Source organism: Apteryx mantelli, chromosome 1, assembly GCF_036417845.1.
Source record: "Apteryx mantelli isolate bAptMan1 chromosome 1, bAptMan1.hap1, whole genome shotgun sequence".
Classification (NCBI taxonomy): domain Eukaryota; kingdom Metazoa; phylum Chordata; class Aves; order Apterygiformes; family Apterygidae; genus Apteryx; species Apteryx mantelli.
In genome coordinates, this window is record NC_089978.1 from 118,808,923 (window position 1) to 118,826,776 (window position 17,854).

At 45.9% G+C, this 17,854-nt stretch overlaps 1 protein-coding gene across 2 annotated transcripts in view; it reads right to left on the reverse strand.

The window, feature by feature from the left end:
• IGSF3 (immunoglobulin superfamily member 3) overlaps positions 1 to 17,854 on the reverse strand; it is a 109,775-nt gene that overhangs the window by 68,692 nt on the left and 23,229 nt on the right. For both annotated transcript variants that reach the window (XM_067300053.1, XM_067300048.1), the window contains exon 2: positions 11,372 to 11,749. In XM_067300053.1, coding sequence (XP_067156154.1) covers positions 11,372 to 11,749 — 378 coding nt within the window. The remainder of the gene's footprint in view (positions 1 to 11,371; positions 11,750 to 17,854) is intronic.

Genomic DNA, 17,854 nt, shown 5'->3' on the forward strand with positions numbered 1-17,854 from the left:
GAAACAGCTGCCCTTGCCTCTCATGGCAGGCCGACCGACAGAAATGCAGAGCAACCAAATTTAAGAGACTGGAGCTATAGAACAAATAAAGCAATCCTTGAGGGAAAATGAATTAAAACAGAGGAGTGGGAGGAAGAAGCAAGCATAGCAAAACCTCCCCAGAGAGGCAGCAGGAAAAATGGGCAATGTGAAATGTGAAATTTTTGCTGGTAATAGAATAATGGCCTACTCCATTATAGGATTTCTCAGAGCTGCAGCTGGCTGGAGCTACAGGGACTGTATTCCACTTTCAGAGTTCACTGAGCAATTGCTAAGACAGGGGACGGGTGCCATATGTTACCAGCTGCGCTCACAGTTATCACTTTCCCCATTTAATGCTGAGATACTCTTTTGAGGCACAGAAGCAGAGAAACCTGCATAGTCCACACCTCTCCCCTGCCACCCATTATTCCAGCAAAGCTGCCAGAAATGCCAACAGGGTCTGTCAGCAAGTCAAAAACCAGGTCCCAAGGCAGCCTTGGTGCCAGAGAGTTGCCAAGCTGCACTGACCGCTCGACTCCATCTGGATCTGTCACAAGCAGGGACGCACAGGCAGAAGGGAGAGATGCCTCTTAGCTGCCCTCCAGCAACACAGTTACTACGGCCATTGGAAGTTCAAGTGCCCCGAATGCCTCCCCACTGCCCGCTCCCCTTCAGTACCTGGAAACCGGCCCAACACAAAAGCAGCAGGATGCACCTACTGGGCTCTGCTCATCCCATGTTAAAGCCCACTTATTCCACAACAGCCTGCTCACCTGGCCCAGGCCTCACTCTCCTTTCATGCTTTTCATGTTTGCCATCCATCTTGGAGCTTTTTTCAGTTGTGCATATCCAAACTGTACTAAAAACATTAATTTGGGGAAAAAGAGGTTGGGGATGCCCAGAGGACATTGGAAGGAAAGGTTGAATTCAAGACATGATTAGCAAACAGACCTTTACCTGAAAGCCTCCCCCCGACACGCTGAGTTCACCCACTTGGGAAGGCTGGTTTGTCCTAAAATTTGAACCTAGGTTCCTGAGTAGCCCAGCTGTGGTAGAGTTCACCTTCAAATGCACCAAGACCTCTGGCTAAAGATTTTCCTATTTTACCTTAAAAATCTTTGCATCCTTTACCTCCTACTGGCACTTAACACCTAGACATCATGGCAATCTACATAAACAGGCTATACCACTGGTCACTCTTCTCAAAGGGACAGACTCAGAGGCATCCTAGAAGTAAATAGGGCATTTAGGACCACCAAATACCTCTTTTGCCAAGAACTGGCAAAGCATATGAGAGAAGAGTCAGCAGGACAACAAGAACTGACACAAGGGCTGCACTGATCTTTGGTTTTGTAGCAGCTCATTTCAAGGCAGTAGCAGGCAGCAAACCTTGCAGCCTTCCAACCTCACTGACACCGAGGAGGCAACGAGCTCAGGTGCAAAGCTAGCTCCACGGTCCCATCAAGGACAGAATCTTGAGAGAAGCTTGAGTGGAGCCAAGCATGACTGGAGCTGGTGATAGACAGGCTAGAGGTCAAAACTCTGAGCCCCGTGAAAACAGTTTTTTTGCAAGAAAGACTGTTTTAGTCCTCAAAGATCATTTTAACTGACTAGTCTGATTTTACTATTCAGGCTCAGTACTGCACAGAAACCTACCCAAGCAAAACACTGCAACTCTTTACAGTTTGAAGGCAAGTCAGCAGTTGGGCTTCTGTGCTTCTTTTATGACAAGTAAAAGACATCCTAAGCCTAGAATTGAGAGGGCTTATTTTAAAGACCAGATTTGAGAGCAGAGGGCTGTGCAATTGGATGTGCCTGTATTAATTTACATTTTTAGAAATGCGCCTTAGAATGCCTTTTTTTTTTAACAATGAATATATAAAAATGTAGAGACATGCATATAAAAAGGACAAGTATTCTTATTATAAATCTTCTCCACATGCTAGCTAAATCAAAAAAAAATACCCTTACCTCAAAAGGGACAGCTTAGAAAAAAACATATGGAATGCAATTATGTGCCCTAAATGTGTCTAATGCCAGGTTTTTGAGACATGGGTAGGTGGATGGGAAAAAAAGAAAGAATTAGTTCCACAACTGAGAGCCCCAAAACAAAGCACGTCATGTCACAAATTCCCCATGGTTTCAAGGGATTGGGTAGAAAGGTGAGGAAGGAAAAAAAAGGAAGTGAGAGAGTGGGTAGAATGGATTATCTGCTTTTTCAGGTATGGTCTACCTAAAATTTGCTCCATTTCTCCTGCACGTGTGTGGGTGGAGGAGGAATATCATGTAATACAATAATAAAAAAATAAAAAACAGGCAAGCAATTCCAGAGTGAAAGAATAGCAGATGGCATACTGCAACAAAAAGGGAGTAACGGGAACTGCTTAGCAGAAAAAATAATAATAGCGGACAAGATAAAGATACAGAAAATAATGAGTGAACTTTCTCTAGCAATGTGAAGACATACATAGAGATTTCTGTTACAAGGTTTAGTTATAACCTGAATGGTATCTACAAGAAGTGTATTAAAAAGCACAAGGAAGAACTAGCCCATGCAATTCACTGTCAGACTGTAAATGACTAAAGCCAAGATTAAAAACAAGAAGAGACTGGAAATTTTAATGGGTATTAGTGCCTTCCTTTTATCTGCAGGAGTTTTAAATCTGGAAGGGGCACGGTGCCTCCCAAATGATTTTATAAACCCACATCCCACAGTAGGCTGGCCAGGAGACAGCCTCTTCTGGAAGCCAACAGTTCCCCAGCTGTTGGTTTTGGGGTGGCACCACTGTGTTCTCACACATCTGCTACACAGCACCAAAATTTGACAACATGGACTGCTGGCCCAGTTCAGTGGGGCAACTTCTATTATCCTAACAACTTCAGGAAGGGCAAAATTAGGTGAGCTTCAGCAGCTATACTTTCCCGAAACGACTAAGCAGGACTGGAAGTGGATCCTATTCAATACCATTATTAGGCAGAGCAGAAATATAAGCCTTTGTTTCTAACTCTCTCTATCTGAGGCGCTCAAAGCACTTTACAATTATTTAGCTTAGACTCTGTGAACGGCTTGTATGTTATTATCCCTAATTTTACCAACTGGGAAGCGGTGAGGGAGATGGTGAGGGCTGTATCAGGGGCACGCAGCGAGCCAGCAGCACAGTGCAGGAGGATAAGACCCAACGCCTGGAGCCCCCCCCAGCTCTCCACAGCTCCAGAAACTGGGTCCTCTGGTTTCCTGGCACAATTTCCCAGGCTGCACTCATAGACCTGATAGAGGTAAATATGTTTACCCATCCTCATCATATCTCCCCCATTAACAGCCAAACACTCCTTTTCCATACATAGCAGGAGCAGAAAAAAAAAAAAAAAAGCAGAGTAGCATGGGTCAAATGTTTTTTTCAAAATTACTACAGAGAGATTTAGTCATGTAAAGGAGGACAGAGAGAGCAAAATAACCTGAGCCCAGCTGCAAGGGACCACCTAAGAGGAGGGTTTTGTTTTTTTTTTTTTTAATCAACTAGAGGGGAGTTTGAAAGCAAAGGACATTTTACTCCTCTGGGGAGTATTTTGGTTAGACCTTATTTTGGTTAACCAGCTGCTTGGCCAAATAAAACATACAGATACTTTAAGGAAACAGCAAAGCCACTGAGATGGCCTTAGAGAGGTCAGGAAAACTGAGTTCAGGATCTCTGAACCCTGTCTTTACATACTGAAGCATAGCAATAGAGACAAACCCCTACAACCTCTCAGTTGGGCAGAAAAAAAAAGAATTTGGGGGCATAGAATAGGTCTTTGCTGTTCTAACCTTGTTGACCATCACAAATCTTGCACCACTTTTTAGCAGTGACATCACTACTACATGCCATTTTACATCTCTCGTCATATACCTATCCCTCCAAACAAGTGTCTAATACTGGTTTCTACTGCCCCACAGCCAAGCAGTGCATCACAGGATCACAGCACAATTCAGGATGGAAGGGACCTCAGGAGGTCTCTATTCCAACCTCCTGCTCAAAGCAGGGCCAGCTATGAGGTCAGACCAGGTTGTTTGGGGCTTCATCCCAACACCTCCAAGGATGGAGCCTGCACAGCCTCTTTGGACAGTCTGAACCTCTCTTGTGTCAGTTTGAGTCTGCTGTTACTCATCCTCCTGCCATGCGCCACTGTGAGGAGCCTGGTTCCATCTTCCCCAAGATACAAGCTACTACCACACGTAGAAGGACAAGCCCCCAAACATTTCAACCAAAACTAGTAGATCCTTGTCTGTACAATTTGTCGTCTCTCTTTGACACCTCCCCTGAGCAAAGTCACCTTCAGCCCAGTTGACAACTGGAATAAAATAACAGCCACCAAGGTCCACGAGCCCCATGCAAGCAGAAGTGACTGTGCTCCTGATGAGTGCCCCCCAGGTTCCCACAAGCAGATGGTGCTCTCCCAAATACAGCAAAACAGTGGCATGACTTTTTCCCTCTACTCTGTGTGCAGACAGATCACGTATGGCAGCACTTGACAAATAAGAGGGGAAGCTGCTGGCAACAAGCAGCAGCAGCTGTTACAGGCAAATAAAAGTTCTTTTTTTCCTTTTTGCCCGCTATACCCCCTTTAGCTCTCCACAGATAAATTCTGGAGATATTTGGTTGCAAGTTCAACAAAAGCTAGGCTGAGACACATTCAGCTCCTTCCATTCCAGTGCTAAGTGCTTGGCCTGTGTAAATTCTTCTTCTGCCTCTAATGCTGTCAAAGCTTCTCAGCTGCACTCCACAGCTATCCTTCCCACACAGCTCTGGCAAATATCAAAATTATTAAGGAAGAGGGGTTTTCAAAATATATTTGAATCAGCTAGAATGATTCTCTATGTTTGGGTTTGAGGGGGGAGGGTCTTGTTTTCTTTCTTTCTTTTCTTTAAATTACTGTACATCAGTGAAGCTGGGTACACAGTTACATACCACAGTTCAAGTCCAGAAAGGACCCCTACAAGACGCATTCCTAAAGGCACAGTCAAAGGACATGGACAGGGGTCTGGTGTGTGGAGGACTCCGGCAGCCCAGCATTTGGAGAAGGAACCTGATCAAATCCAGCAGCTGCCATCACTGACTTCAGTCAGAGGCAGCCAGCTCTTCATCCCTCTAATAATGTTGCGCAACACCACTCCTGAATCTGGCATGATGCTGAAACTTCACTACAAAAGCTATTGTGATAGCTCTGAACCTTCTGGACAAATGCCAGCTGGGTTTCAGCAGGCTATGGAGATGGAGAGATGGTCTCCCTCCTTCCTCCCCCAAATTTCCCAGAAACTATCTGGGCAACGCCCTGCAACACTAATGTCCCTGTGAGGAGCTGGGAGACAGCCCCAGGGAGGATGCAGAAGCAGCTGGGGCAATGGAGCAGAAGTGCAGCCCAGCTGAGAACATGAAGGGGGAGCCACCAAATAACACTTAGTTAGTATAAACCTTACCTGTGCCCCTTTCACCTAAGCTTGTCAGGAAAGAGAAGTTGGGGACAGTTCCTGCACAAACTAGCCAGCTCCACAGCAGCTCTTCCTCCACTGCTGAGACAACTGTGCTTGAGTGCTTATTTCTCAAGTCTGCACCGAGACTGTTCGTTACTCTTTCTCACTCTGCAGTATCTTAGAGGTAGCTCTGTCTTTCACCCCCTCCCCAATGCCTGCCTTTTTTTTTTTTTTTTTTTTGCTTTAAAGGATTCAGAATTGATGCTGTACAGCTGCTTCCCCAATATTCCTAAGAAATAAAGAGTAAAAGAGCTGCCACCTCCTTAAGCACTTTGAAGCCCTCTTTCCCCCTGAAACCACCTGTTTAAGAAGAACCTCAAAGCTTGATTTCCTCCCTCAAATCACTTTCATTCTGAAAAAGAGCTCAACATTTTTTTGGAGTGCAGATTAAAAAAAAAAATACAGAGATAAAAGTCTGGAACTTCTAAAAAGGTTAGAAATGGGACTCTCTACTGTTATCTAAGTAATGGTACAGGCACACAAACAACTCATTGCGGAGATACAGCAGAGCACAAATCTGCAGTGATTCAGCTATTCTGAAGTAACTGCCACGTGTTCATTGTTACCCAGTGGCAAAACACAAGTTTATTTGCCCATTGACATAAGATGAGACACATGAACCAGTACCTCAGGTTGCCCAGAACCACACAGATTCACAACCTAAATTACTGCACAGAAATTTCCTCTTCTACTTGTACTTCAAGAGATTAGGACGGGGGTAATGACATGGCAATCTGGAAAATACTACACCCTGCTAGTGGTGATGCTGCATAACTGAGACACTGCTTTCCATCACCTGCAAACCCCTTTTCATTCTTAACTTCTGCAGACAGAGGAAGAAGAATCCATATACTTCTCACAGCCAGTATGGAGCAGGCCAGGACTATGACATAATTGTCTGTCAGCTGTGCATGGCCCCTAGATCCCCCATTTAATACATCCAGTTTTGTAAGGGTTCTCTTCATTATGCCAAAGTGTCTTCTCAATTCAACTGTAAAGCCAGAATTTCCATCAGTAGGAGCCCCGTGGGTGAAGTTTTCAAAAGCAGCCAAGCCTTTAACTGCTAAAGGAAGAATTTACTTCCCTTAACAGTAGCTGCCTAACCCAAAGATAAGCATCTAGGTTCTTTCTCTCTGTAATCAACGCAGAGAAAGATGCACCCAATTTAAACAAGGATGGGCTGCTCTCCAGATGTGCCCCTTTCTCTCTCCTCTGACTACAGATAGTGCTCAACAGCTAGCCTAGACAGCAGGCCTGATGTTAGATGAGTGCGATGCCACTCATGTGAGCTTCTAAAAATCTTTTTCCCCAACTGTGAGTAGAAGAGCATGAACTAGCTTGAGCAATTTCATGTCAGTCCTGGGGAATTAAACTCTTAACAGCTACTCTGAAGGCAAACAATGGAGTTGCAGAAATTGTACATGAGCTAATCCTTTCTCATAAATGAACCATGAGGCCATGGTTCCACAGCATCCTGCAGAGCTGCACCCATTTTTTGCTGCCTCCCTCAGTACCTGCAATTCAGTCTGAGATGCCCTAAGCTCTTCTTCCCAACACATCTCACAGCCCAGATATAACTGCTTCTTCCCATCAATGCAGCTCAGGAGGAGATGAGGAGTAGCAACAGAGGGAAAAGGAGACTCATTTTTGAAACAGTCAATAAGTGAATTGAAGACTGGTGAAAAATACTAAGATGTGATACACATTTCCCCATTGTAGAAGGCCCCTGAGCCGGATTACTGGCCTCATTCCTAGCTTCTGTGAGATTAGCGCTTGTTTTGCGGGCCTAAATTCAGATCAGTGAAGACAAGAATCCCAGAGAGTGCCTTGGCGGCACTTCTTATTCCAGGCATCGGAAACACTGAGCCCACAGAGGGGGACTAGATCCTGGCCTAGATTCCTGGTCAACAAAAAGGGACCTTGAGAAGAGACACCAGAAAGGGGAGAGGGACAAACAAGCATGCTTGCTGTTCATGGTGTGGATAGAAGTGTACTTTCAAGCCCAACTTGCATGTCTTTATATGGCTATATTTTAGCAACTGAAGAGCCCTTGATATAGCCCTCGACACTGCTCAGACAGCAAGAGCTGAAGCACATCACAGCTGCCTCTGCCGCAAGCTCAGACGCCTCGGTACCAACAAGGACTCAAACTGCAGCAAGCAGTGCGAGTCGGCACCAGTATCTCAGCCAACAGCCAAGCCCACAGAGCTCCCCCAAAATTCCCAGCTGTATCACCTGGAGTGAGCAGGAGAAGAAAAAAATAAAAAATAATAAAAAATAAAATAAAAACTTCCTTCAGCTCCTCCCTCAAACCGCAGCGACACAACGGTTCAAAAGCTCCCAGAACGGCAACCTGAAAATCAACACTGCTCCAAAGCCATCCATTTCACACATAAACGGAGAGAATAGAGATGCTAACAAACCTGTCTCCCTCCAGGCTTTTCTCCTGCCAAAAAAGAGCCACTCAATTTAATGAGTCAATTAAAAATTCATAACTGGATGAGAGAAAAAAAGAAGTTTGGTTCTGTTTCTGAGAAAGTGAGAACAATAACTCTCATTTAGCACTCATGTAGCTCTTCTTGAATACCATATGCAGCAATGAAGCAGGTCTGGAAACCTATGACCTGTAGCTGAGAGCTAAATCCATGAGCAAACGGAGGCGTGCTCTACCTAGCCCTGCAGAGACACCACCTCGGCCGGAGGGCAGGAGTCTCTCTTGCTATAACCTGGTGGTTGGAAGGGGAGGGATTTTTACTCACTTGGGCTAGTAAAAGCCCTCCCAGCACAGCCAAAACAGACTGGGGGACAGTTGTTGTGAGGGAGACCAATTGCTCCTAGATCACCCATCTCTTGGGAATTTGGAAAATTTTTTATCAGAATCCATGATAACCCTTAAGCTGTGCCTGTAGGCTTTCAGAGAGCTTATGGTACAGTATTTCCCTCACAGTCCTTGCAGTCCATGCAGAAACTTCAGCAGGGCTTCAGACCCGTTCCCCCAGTCTCCTCCTCCCGATTGGACTGAAGCCAGCACCAGTTCAAACTAATGGAGACGCAGGGAACAACTGCCCACATCTTCTTCCCTACAAAGAGAGGATGGAAACATCTCCGCAGGCTTGCCTGTCCACTCCCACACCTTCTGACACTCCCCAAACCAGCTCAGTTGCCCTAGCGTTTCCCACCTGACAATAACCAGTATGCATCGACTTCCGCCACCAGGCTAAGGTGGCAAAGCCAGCTGCTTTCCAAGAACAACCAGGGCTGATCGGTGACAATGCTCATCAGCCATCGCTCTTCCCCACCCCAGTTGCACATGCCCTTGGAGAGCTGCAGTAGCAGCATGACCAAGAGGACAGCCACAGCACAGGTGTCCCGGCCTCCACAGTAGGCAGGCAGGTGGCCGCAGCGAGAAACTACAGCTCGGCAGGAGCACTTTGCAATGGCTCCCAGCATTGCCTTCGGCAGTGCTGCCGCAGTGCACAAGTTGCTTTTACAAAGCACAGGATGGACAAATCAAGTCTTTCCCCCCTGACCAGTTCAGAAGCATTCTCGGTACGTAGCAGCATCAGCAGCTGGGCTAATTATCCCATATCCACACTGCGAGAGGTACGGAAAGGAGCAAGGTTGGTGAGGCAGCACAGTTGTATTGGCGTAGGCTGAAGAGGCTCCCTACGGGGCTGTCCAAGGTGAGCACTTCCACAAAGTTTTGGAAGAGTTTGTTGCTTACGGGTCACCACAGGGGGCGTTCTGGAAAATCCAGTTGGTCTCAGAGTTTAGTTAAATCACAGCAAACACCTACACAGATACACACATTCAAAATTCAAGTGGCCTTAATTCACCTCCAAAGTGAATTTTCGGAAATGAATTAAACTAAACCAAATTAGGGCCACAAATTCTGAGAGGGAGTATCCATGAAGGGGCTTAATGTGTTTTAACTAATCCACTAAAAGTTACTTTAGATCAATTTTCTTGAGCATCTCTGACATACATAAGTCCTGAAGTGTATGTCCTGAAATGTTCATGGATGTCTATGGTGCTGAGCCCCAGATCGCATGTGCCTCGTACTAGTGGTAAGGGCAGGACAGAGCAGAAGCATTTCATCCAGCAAACCCAGTGCCAGCCACCAAAGAAGCTGCTGACCTAGGGTTAAAATCCATGTGGTGCCAACTCCCTATGCCCCCAGCCCGTCTCTGCCAGGGGAAAAGCAGAGAAGGAGCATGTCCAATCCCTGCTGCCCCCCATCGGACATGCCAGCTAGCCCCCAGATCCTCTTCAGGAGAGCTCCACCACCCACTGCACCCCACAAAGCACATCAGCAGGTAATTCAGTCATCGTGCATTGCTCAACTTGGGCGATTCTGGGGTTATTCTCAATTGTTCAGCTATTTTCCTGTAGGGACTGTGCCTTGGAGGCTGGCTTCCAGCACAACAGCAAGTCATGGAGTGCAGCTTCCTGGCAGTTTAACCCGGTCACAAACCCAGACTGCCGCAACCCCACCCTCACCTACAGCCCTTTTTTCTGTGGTGTTCAGTTTTCAACAAGTTTACCTCCCTAAAGTGGCTTACTGGGGCAACACTGACTCAGAGTACTTTAAACTAAACAGGGAACCACATCTCTAGACACCTGAAGCAAATCACATCTCTAGACATCCGAAGCAAATCACATAACTTAAAAATATATATATATATATTAGGCATCTACCTCTTTTACTTAGGAAGCTGCTCAGTGAAATTAAACGGGAAAGCAGGCATCTAAATAACTGTTTGGACTCCAGCCCTCCGGGCTTCTCCACCCTGGGAAATAGTGTGGGAGAGTCATTCTGTAACAGCTGCCTATGCTGACACTTCCAAAAGAAAGCAAGCCAAAGCACAAAAAGGTGGTGAGCTGGGAGGAGAGAGTGCAACACAAAGGAGGGCTATTGTGATTTAAATTCACACCTCGGCTCGCTTCACAATGGGTTTCCTGTGTCAACAGGGCTTTAACCTGCAACACCCCAATCTCTCCGACAAGTAAGTCTGAATAATATTGAAGTGGTTGACAAACCAGAGGCCCACAGACTCCTGGGGATTCACGAACTGCTTCTGAGGCATCTATAAGACACAGCTAAGAAAAGGAAGCCAATCGTCCATAGGCTTAAATTTGTTATACAGGTGTCGTGGAACACCTTTCAGAGTCCTTTAGTCAAAAACTTTGATGGAGCTGTTTGACTGCTGTTAGCTGCGCTACAGACTTCAGATACAATTCAGTTCTGAGATACAAAAAACAAGGGGAAGTCTGAAAAGGTCAAAGAATCTAGTCAAAGAGGCACCATGCAAATACTCTAGGTTTTACAGTATCTGTTTTAGATTTTTTTGTAACAGAAAAAGAAAAAAGAAACCCTCCTCCAGGTTCATCCACAAACAGCTCAACTTGACACGTGTCTGTTTTGGGATTCGTTCTGGCACTGCCCCCTCCGATTCCCTCTATGTGCAGTTCATTACCGTTCCTCTCTCTGCTGCTGCACTGTTTGCCACTTTGGGCATGAAAGCACCCTCCTCTGTAGCTCCTACCACGTGGAGCAGCCTCCCTACCTCTGTCCCTCTGCATACATCAAGCCTGCGTCCATCTTGTATTCAGCCAAGGTTTTGGACATCCCTTTCCACTGGCTATGCTGCTTTCTTTCTCTTCTTTATGAAGGTCTTATTACTAGGGAAAGCTTGATTTCTCTTATGTCTTTATACCACTTCTCCCTGTAATTTACACCATTATGCTGTCTGCTCTCTCCTGGAATGCAGAAGAAATCGGAGCAATTGGAGAAACCCAACTCCCCAAGCCCCCGATAGCAGGCCACGCCATGAAGCTTACCCACGAGGTTCATCTTGGCGCTGTAGCTCCCAAAGTACCTCTCATCGGTGGTGGGCGTGTGGCACTCGTACTCGCCAGCATCACGGTCCTGCAGCTTGGTGATGTGCAACCGGGCGGCGTCGCCCTGCAGCCGCTCCACGTAGATCTCCCGGCTGCGCACGCGCTGGGTGTAGATGGCGTAGGGGAAGGAGGGGTCGGCAGTGCTGACGATCTGCACCTCGCGCTCAGGGGCCGATGGCAGGTAGATGGACCACTGGAAGTTCTGCTCTGCTGGCCCCTGGTAGCCACTCACCCGGCACCACAGGGTGACGTGGGAGCCCTCCGTGCGGTAGAGGGGACCCTCCTGCACTGTCACTTGGCGCTGTGCTAGGGCCATGCCTGTGGAAGAAGAACAGCCATCTGTGACTTTTCAGTGCCCCCTCATCTCCCGGGGGCTGTGGGTGGGCTGGCACTTACCAAGGCCAGGGTTGGTGAGGGAAGCATGGGGACATTGTGACTTCGTCTGCCACCCATCCCAGAGTCACGGCAACCACAAAGAGCCAGTGGGGCATCACATCCCCTCACTAAGGCAACACAGGCCAGCAAGTTTTACGGGAGCAGGGGGCAGCTAGAGAAACTCATGCAATGAGCTACAAGGGCTCAGGTGACAGGCAGTACCTCAACAAGCGAGGGAGCAGCTCAACTGCATTAGCATCACATGCCCACATTCCTACTTTACAGGCAGAGGGAACGCTTTTCACTTCAGCGTTATTCAACTCGCATGACAGCCGTGTAAGATAAGGTCAAATGCTGCTCTCGCTGGCAGACAGGTGATGAGCAACTTGCTGAAGAGCAATAAATGAGCCAGGAGCCAATCTCCAAGCAGGACCATGTGTCCCAGCAGCCAGTCCTGAAGCAGCACTTTGACTTTTCTACCCCTTCCACCACACGCCTACCATTTTCCTACAGCTGCATTTGGCAAAACAAACCCTCAGACCCCATTTTAAAATCAGGATATTACACTCTGTCACAGCAACCTCCCAGGCACATCACAATTTTCTTTCTGACTCAAGGAGAGTATTTTTTTTTTTTAATGCCCTATGAAAAAAGTGGTTTTACGATAACATAAAACCTTTCTTTGGTAGTGATAAGAGTCCAGACAGAAAAAGATATTGTGCTACACAATACAAAACCAGACTAGAAACTAAAACTGACAGGGCTTAGCTTCCAGTACTACTCTTACTTCTTCTTCCAGGCCCTCCTGCAACAACATCTAATTTAAAGGCTACTTGGCTAATCATGCTGTGACAAGAGAGTTGTTTTTGTAAAATGGGCTTCTTAAATTGACAGCAGTACTATACAGGAGAACAACACACTCCATGGGGAGAGGAAGATTTCATCCTTCCAGCTGCTGGACTGCAAGACCACAAGTCACAGAGGCCTACGCGCGAGATAGGTGGCTGCGCTCTCCCTCTTGCCCTCCCTACATTTCTGGGTTACCTGACAGCAGCATCTTTTCTCCTCCATCAGGAAGCCTGCTCAATGCTTCATCAGGGACAAAACCCCAGTCTTTCTCCCCCAAATCCAGCATGCCTTCTCCATCCAGTCTTTCCACTATACTTGTAAAGGCATACCAGGAAATACCGCATTTCCAGCACTGCACTCAAATTCTATTTGAAAGGAGTATATTTAGCACATAAAAACAATTACAGTTAATGGAGGGAGTAGGCCTACTACACCCTAAGACTTACCACTCCTGGCTGTTGGAAATCAAGACCAAGTATTGCACATTGGACACATGCAAACTCTTGCAGGCAGGACTGCTAGATGGAACAAAGACAGGATGACTGCAATCTGCGTATTTTTACACAGATTATGGATGGATGGCCCTTGGGCTCATGGCACATTACCAGCACAGCCCTCCAGGGGCCAGATAAATTACAGCAATCTGTCTTGTTTGTTGCTACATCAAAGGCTCTGAGGTTCGGAGACCATGGTGGGTGTTCATCGGTTATTGAGTTACCAGCAGCATGTGCACATGGCAAGGCCAATCACCCTGGCTTTTGTGACTGCTTACTTGCAATCATAAAACAGCAATAAGCCGATTTAAAGCAGGCCCAGCATAATCACGTTTGCAAATTTTATAGTGTGTGTGTGTGCACACACTTTTTTTTTTAATTTTAATTTGTTCAAGTCCAGAGAAGAATTTAATCTTTCAAAACCTAGCAACTTTCAAGCCAAAAGAGGTAGCTTGACATTTGAAGATTACTGACTCAATCCCTCTCTCTGGACATCAGAGTCCAGATACAAAGTTTCCCTCAAAAGACACCTTGGACTGAAGCCAGGAGAGATGGTTCTTACCAGCTTAAAACAAATTGTGAAAAACAGGTTCAGCACATCCATCAGGCCATGCAACTGAACAGATGGAGTGCAATTCGAACTATTAACTTGGGCTCAGCTCACTGCTGCTCCAAATTCTGTTTCTTTTTACTCTTTATGAAATAATGCGATTTAAGAGGAGGACAGGGAAAGCTAGCATGTTTAAAACTAACAGGGAGAGGAACGGCAGAGGCAAACACTCCCACACTGTTTGCTATATCAATCTCTTCATCTTGGGGAAAGATATTGCTAGAGACAGTTAACATCTAAGATGCAGACAGACTCTTCTCTTGCCCTGTAAAGGCCAAAGGAAAGACTAAACACCACAACCTTTGAAGTGAAAAACTATTTTTAAAGCGTGAAGGCTAAGATCTTTATTACATATGCAGTATGTATTACCTCATAATCAAATTTTTGTACACACATGTAGCCTTGCTACAGCATACAGATATCCCTCATGCAGTAACGCAATTAAAATTGCACTACAGTACAAACATGCAGGGGTAGAAATTAAAAGTTGCACATACACACAACATTCATTTGGGGTATATATTTGGCTTTTGAGGTGATGACCTTGTTTTGCAGGCTTTTAATGGAGTACTGGTGTTATACAGAAATTCTTTGAGGAGTTGTCCAGCCACCCAACTGAGAAGCAACATTTTATCAGAGACCTGCATGGGCCCTTCCACAGTCCATTGGCAAGATCATGACCTCGGGGACCCACAGTGCAGATCTCCATACCCTGATGTACACAGCCATCTGGTAGTGGTCAAATTCCACCCCCATCACGGGTCAGCACTAACACGATCTCCTTCTCCCCTTGCCAATAGCTTTCGGGACACTGTCAAAAACTCCACAATCAGGGTCCCAATCCAGGTTCGGAAGAGACGCACTTTCTGCATTTTTCCTCTTCTGTTCCCTCGCTTTCAGCCTCCTTGCATCTGTGCAGATTGCTGCAATTTCCCACCCCACTTTGCCGATCCAGGCGAAACAGGATACTAGGAGCAGAAGAGTTTCCCATTTTCTGATCCAGCTCTAGGAACCAGAACAGCTGAGGAACAGGAAAAGCCAGTGCAGGAAAAGCCCTGCCCAGCTCCAAGGTAGAAGGAAGACAAAACTACCAGGGTTTTGCTACAACTTAAAACAAGTTTTTATTCAGCCTCTGAGAGCTGGGACACGAAAGCTCATGGGTTGCTTAAATGGAAGGGATTTTCAGAGGGGCAGGAAGCAGCAAGTCTGCAGTGCTCTTCCCCCTGCCTCCTTGCACATTCTTGTTTAATGCAAACGGGCACAAGTGCTTCTCAACGCTTAAAGAAAATCCACACAGCAGAAGCAAAAGTACTTCTCAAACAAATACTTTTAACTGAGATAGAGAAGGAGAAAAACAACCAGCCTGAGACAGACCTCCATGATTAAAAGTTTTCTCCCCAAATGGTTAACTTTTTGCACAGTGAAGTGTTTGGCAGTTTTCTGGCTCTGGGAATTGCTGTACCCATGCATACACAATATCAAGGAAAGAACAACATTTCTTACTGAGCAAATGTTTTGATTAACAAAAATAATATGCCTGAGATCCCATTCTAAACTCTTATCTTCTCCTCTTGAAGTGAGAGGAGAGCTCACTGAAGGAAGAGTTTTGTGCTCCACACCTCCCTTAGGAAGCCTAGGAGACAGTTATGGTTGGCATTTGGCTAGTACTTCACTGGCACAGCTGGCTTTTAATTGCAAATCCAATATAATTTACTGACAATGCAAGGGCTGATATGGAGGAGGTAGAGAGCCAGGAGCTACTTTAAAATTAATAAGAAATGATAGGTTTGTGCATCTGCTATTTTCCAAAAGGCAGCAAATCCCTCCTGATAAGGAGGAAGCGTTCCCTGATCCTTATCCCCTACAGATGAGGGCTATTGTTGTGGGCCTTTTGAGGTAAGAACAAGCAAAACAACAACCAGGCAGCTCTTAGCACTTCCGCTGGCTTATGTGTCTCCCAGGCCCTGTTTTGGAGAAGGAAGGCATGTGGGGGGAGAAGGAGGCAGAAGCACAGCAGCCCTGCAATGAGACTCAAGGTCAGGCAGCAAGGGGATGGAGGAGAACTCCCAAGCCCAGTGCCTCTCCACAAACCCTCTCTGGGGACTATGGCCTTTCTCATGTTTAACACTTCTGAAAAGCAGGTGAAAAGGGACAGCTTTTTCTGCAAGGCAAGGGGATCCAGACAGGAGAGAAATGTCACGTCCAAGTCACTCACTCTTTCATATTTCAGCCAAGGCCTAAATGCCTCTCCATTCAACCTAAGGGCAAGAAAGCAGCATTGTGCATTCCTCTAGCAGATGCACTTCACCCAGGAGTGTTGCAACACGGGTTCTGAACATACACTCTCTTTTCAAAATTTACATCCTTACAGTAATGTCAACTGACTATGGCACCACCTAACCCTGAGGTTAGGTGAGACATGTAGAGCTCAGAGCTCAGGTTTTTCAGACAGAACTGGTCACTTCAGGTGCGTGATTTGAAACATGTTGAAGACGTTCCATTTCAGAAAGTGCCAAGCACATAGTTTTGGGGGAGGAGGGGGACCTTCAGGTCCCTTTTATAAGGACATACATGCAAAATTGTACCTGAGAACAGCGATTCAAGGTCTATCACAGGGGTAAGTGGGTGGAACAAAAGAAAGGATGGCTGTGCACACAGAAACTCTACCACAACGCTGACACACCAAAAGAATAACTAAAAATCAGAGACAGAATGACCACGAACCCCTTGCACAAACACTCTCCCCATTTTATAAAGTGTAGGTTACACCTACACCACACTCAGAGGCACCACAGCAAGTTGCATCAAGATAGCTTATAAATCAGTCACTGTCAACATACTTTTAATCTAAAAGAGAAACCTTTGCTCTTGAAGGAATATCATCCTTGGTCTCTAAAAATTACCCCCCCCCCCAAAAAAAAGTCTTTATATTTTCTACAAAACCATAGGGCTGACAGCTCTGAACACCAAACAGATTATGTAGCTTGAGGGCCTTTTCCCCACTCCTGCAGCTTTACAGCACAGCGTTCCTCACTTAAAGGCTCCAAAGCAGTAGTTGTCAGGAAGTGAACTGCATGCTAATCTTAAATTCTCCTTAAAAAATTACTTTGTGCCTTTGACTGCAGTTATCAGGAACATTTCCATAGAGATTCCTCTTCCTCTCTCTGTCCCTTGTGCAAATACACACAGCACATTTGGGGTTTTCTTTGTTGCTGTCATTTGTTCCATTTATAGGTGTTCCTGGAAGAGGTTCAGGGAAGAGCAACCAGGATGATCAAAGGTGGGAATGACTTCCACATAAAGAATGATGCAGCAGGTTAAGGCTCTTCAATTTGCAAAAAAGATGACTTTGAAGGGATCTGATAGAAGTCTATACAATTACACATACCATGGATAGGGTAGTCAAGAACTGACTGTTTACCATCTTTTCCAGTTTAAAAACCAAGGGTCCTCAACCAAACTTAGTAGGATTCAGGTTCAGAACAAAGAGGGGGGTTGTTACCACTGCACGGAGCAGACCTGGGGAACTACTTGCCTAGGGATGTTGTACATACAGAAACTTTACCTGAGTTCAGATGAAGATGGGACAAGTACTTAAAAGAGGACTACTATACAGGTGGATTTCATTGAGTTCAGGAGACAATGAGAAGAGCTATAATGACTATGTAATGACTACAATGACTATGAAATGAGCTAGAATTGCCTAGCTATCTGCCTACAGACAGTTCTCAAAATGTGATACTGAGCTAAGTGAACTCCTAAACTGAACTGGTACAGCTGTTATGTCCCTTTACAAACTGTATTAATTTGCAGACTATACTCTTTAGCCATATGAGTCACATCTGGCCTGCAAGCTATGCATGGGCTATATACTACAAGAGAAGCTAAAAAAAGACTATTTCAGCTTTTTCCTGTAGAAACAGCAATTTAGGCTCTGAACACAGCCAGCTGAGCTGGTTCCCCCAAAACATATTCAGAACTGAAGTGTGAACCTGCACTTGCACACAGGGAAGGAAAGAGGAGTGTGCATAAATCCTATTTGGCTACTGCAAATTAGCACCTGCAGTAGACCACAGGCCCTGGCAGAAAGTCTCC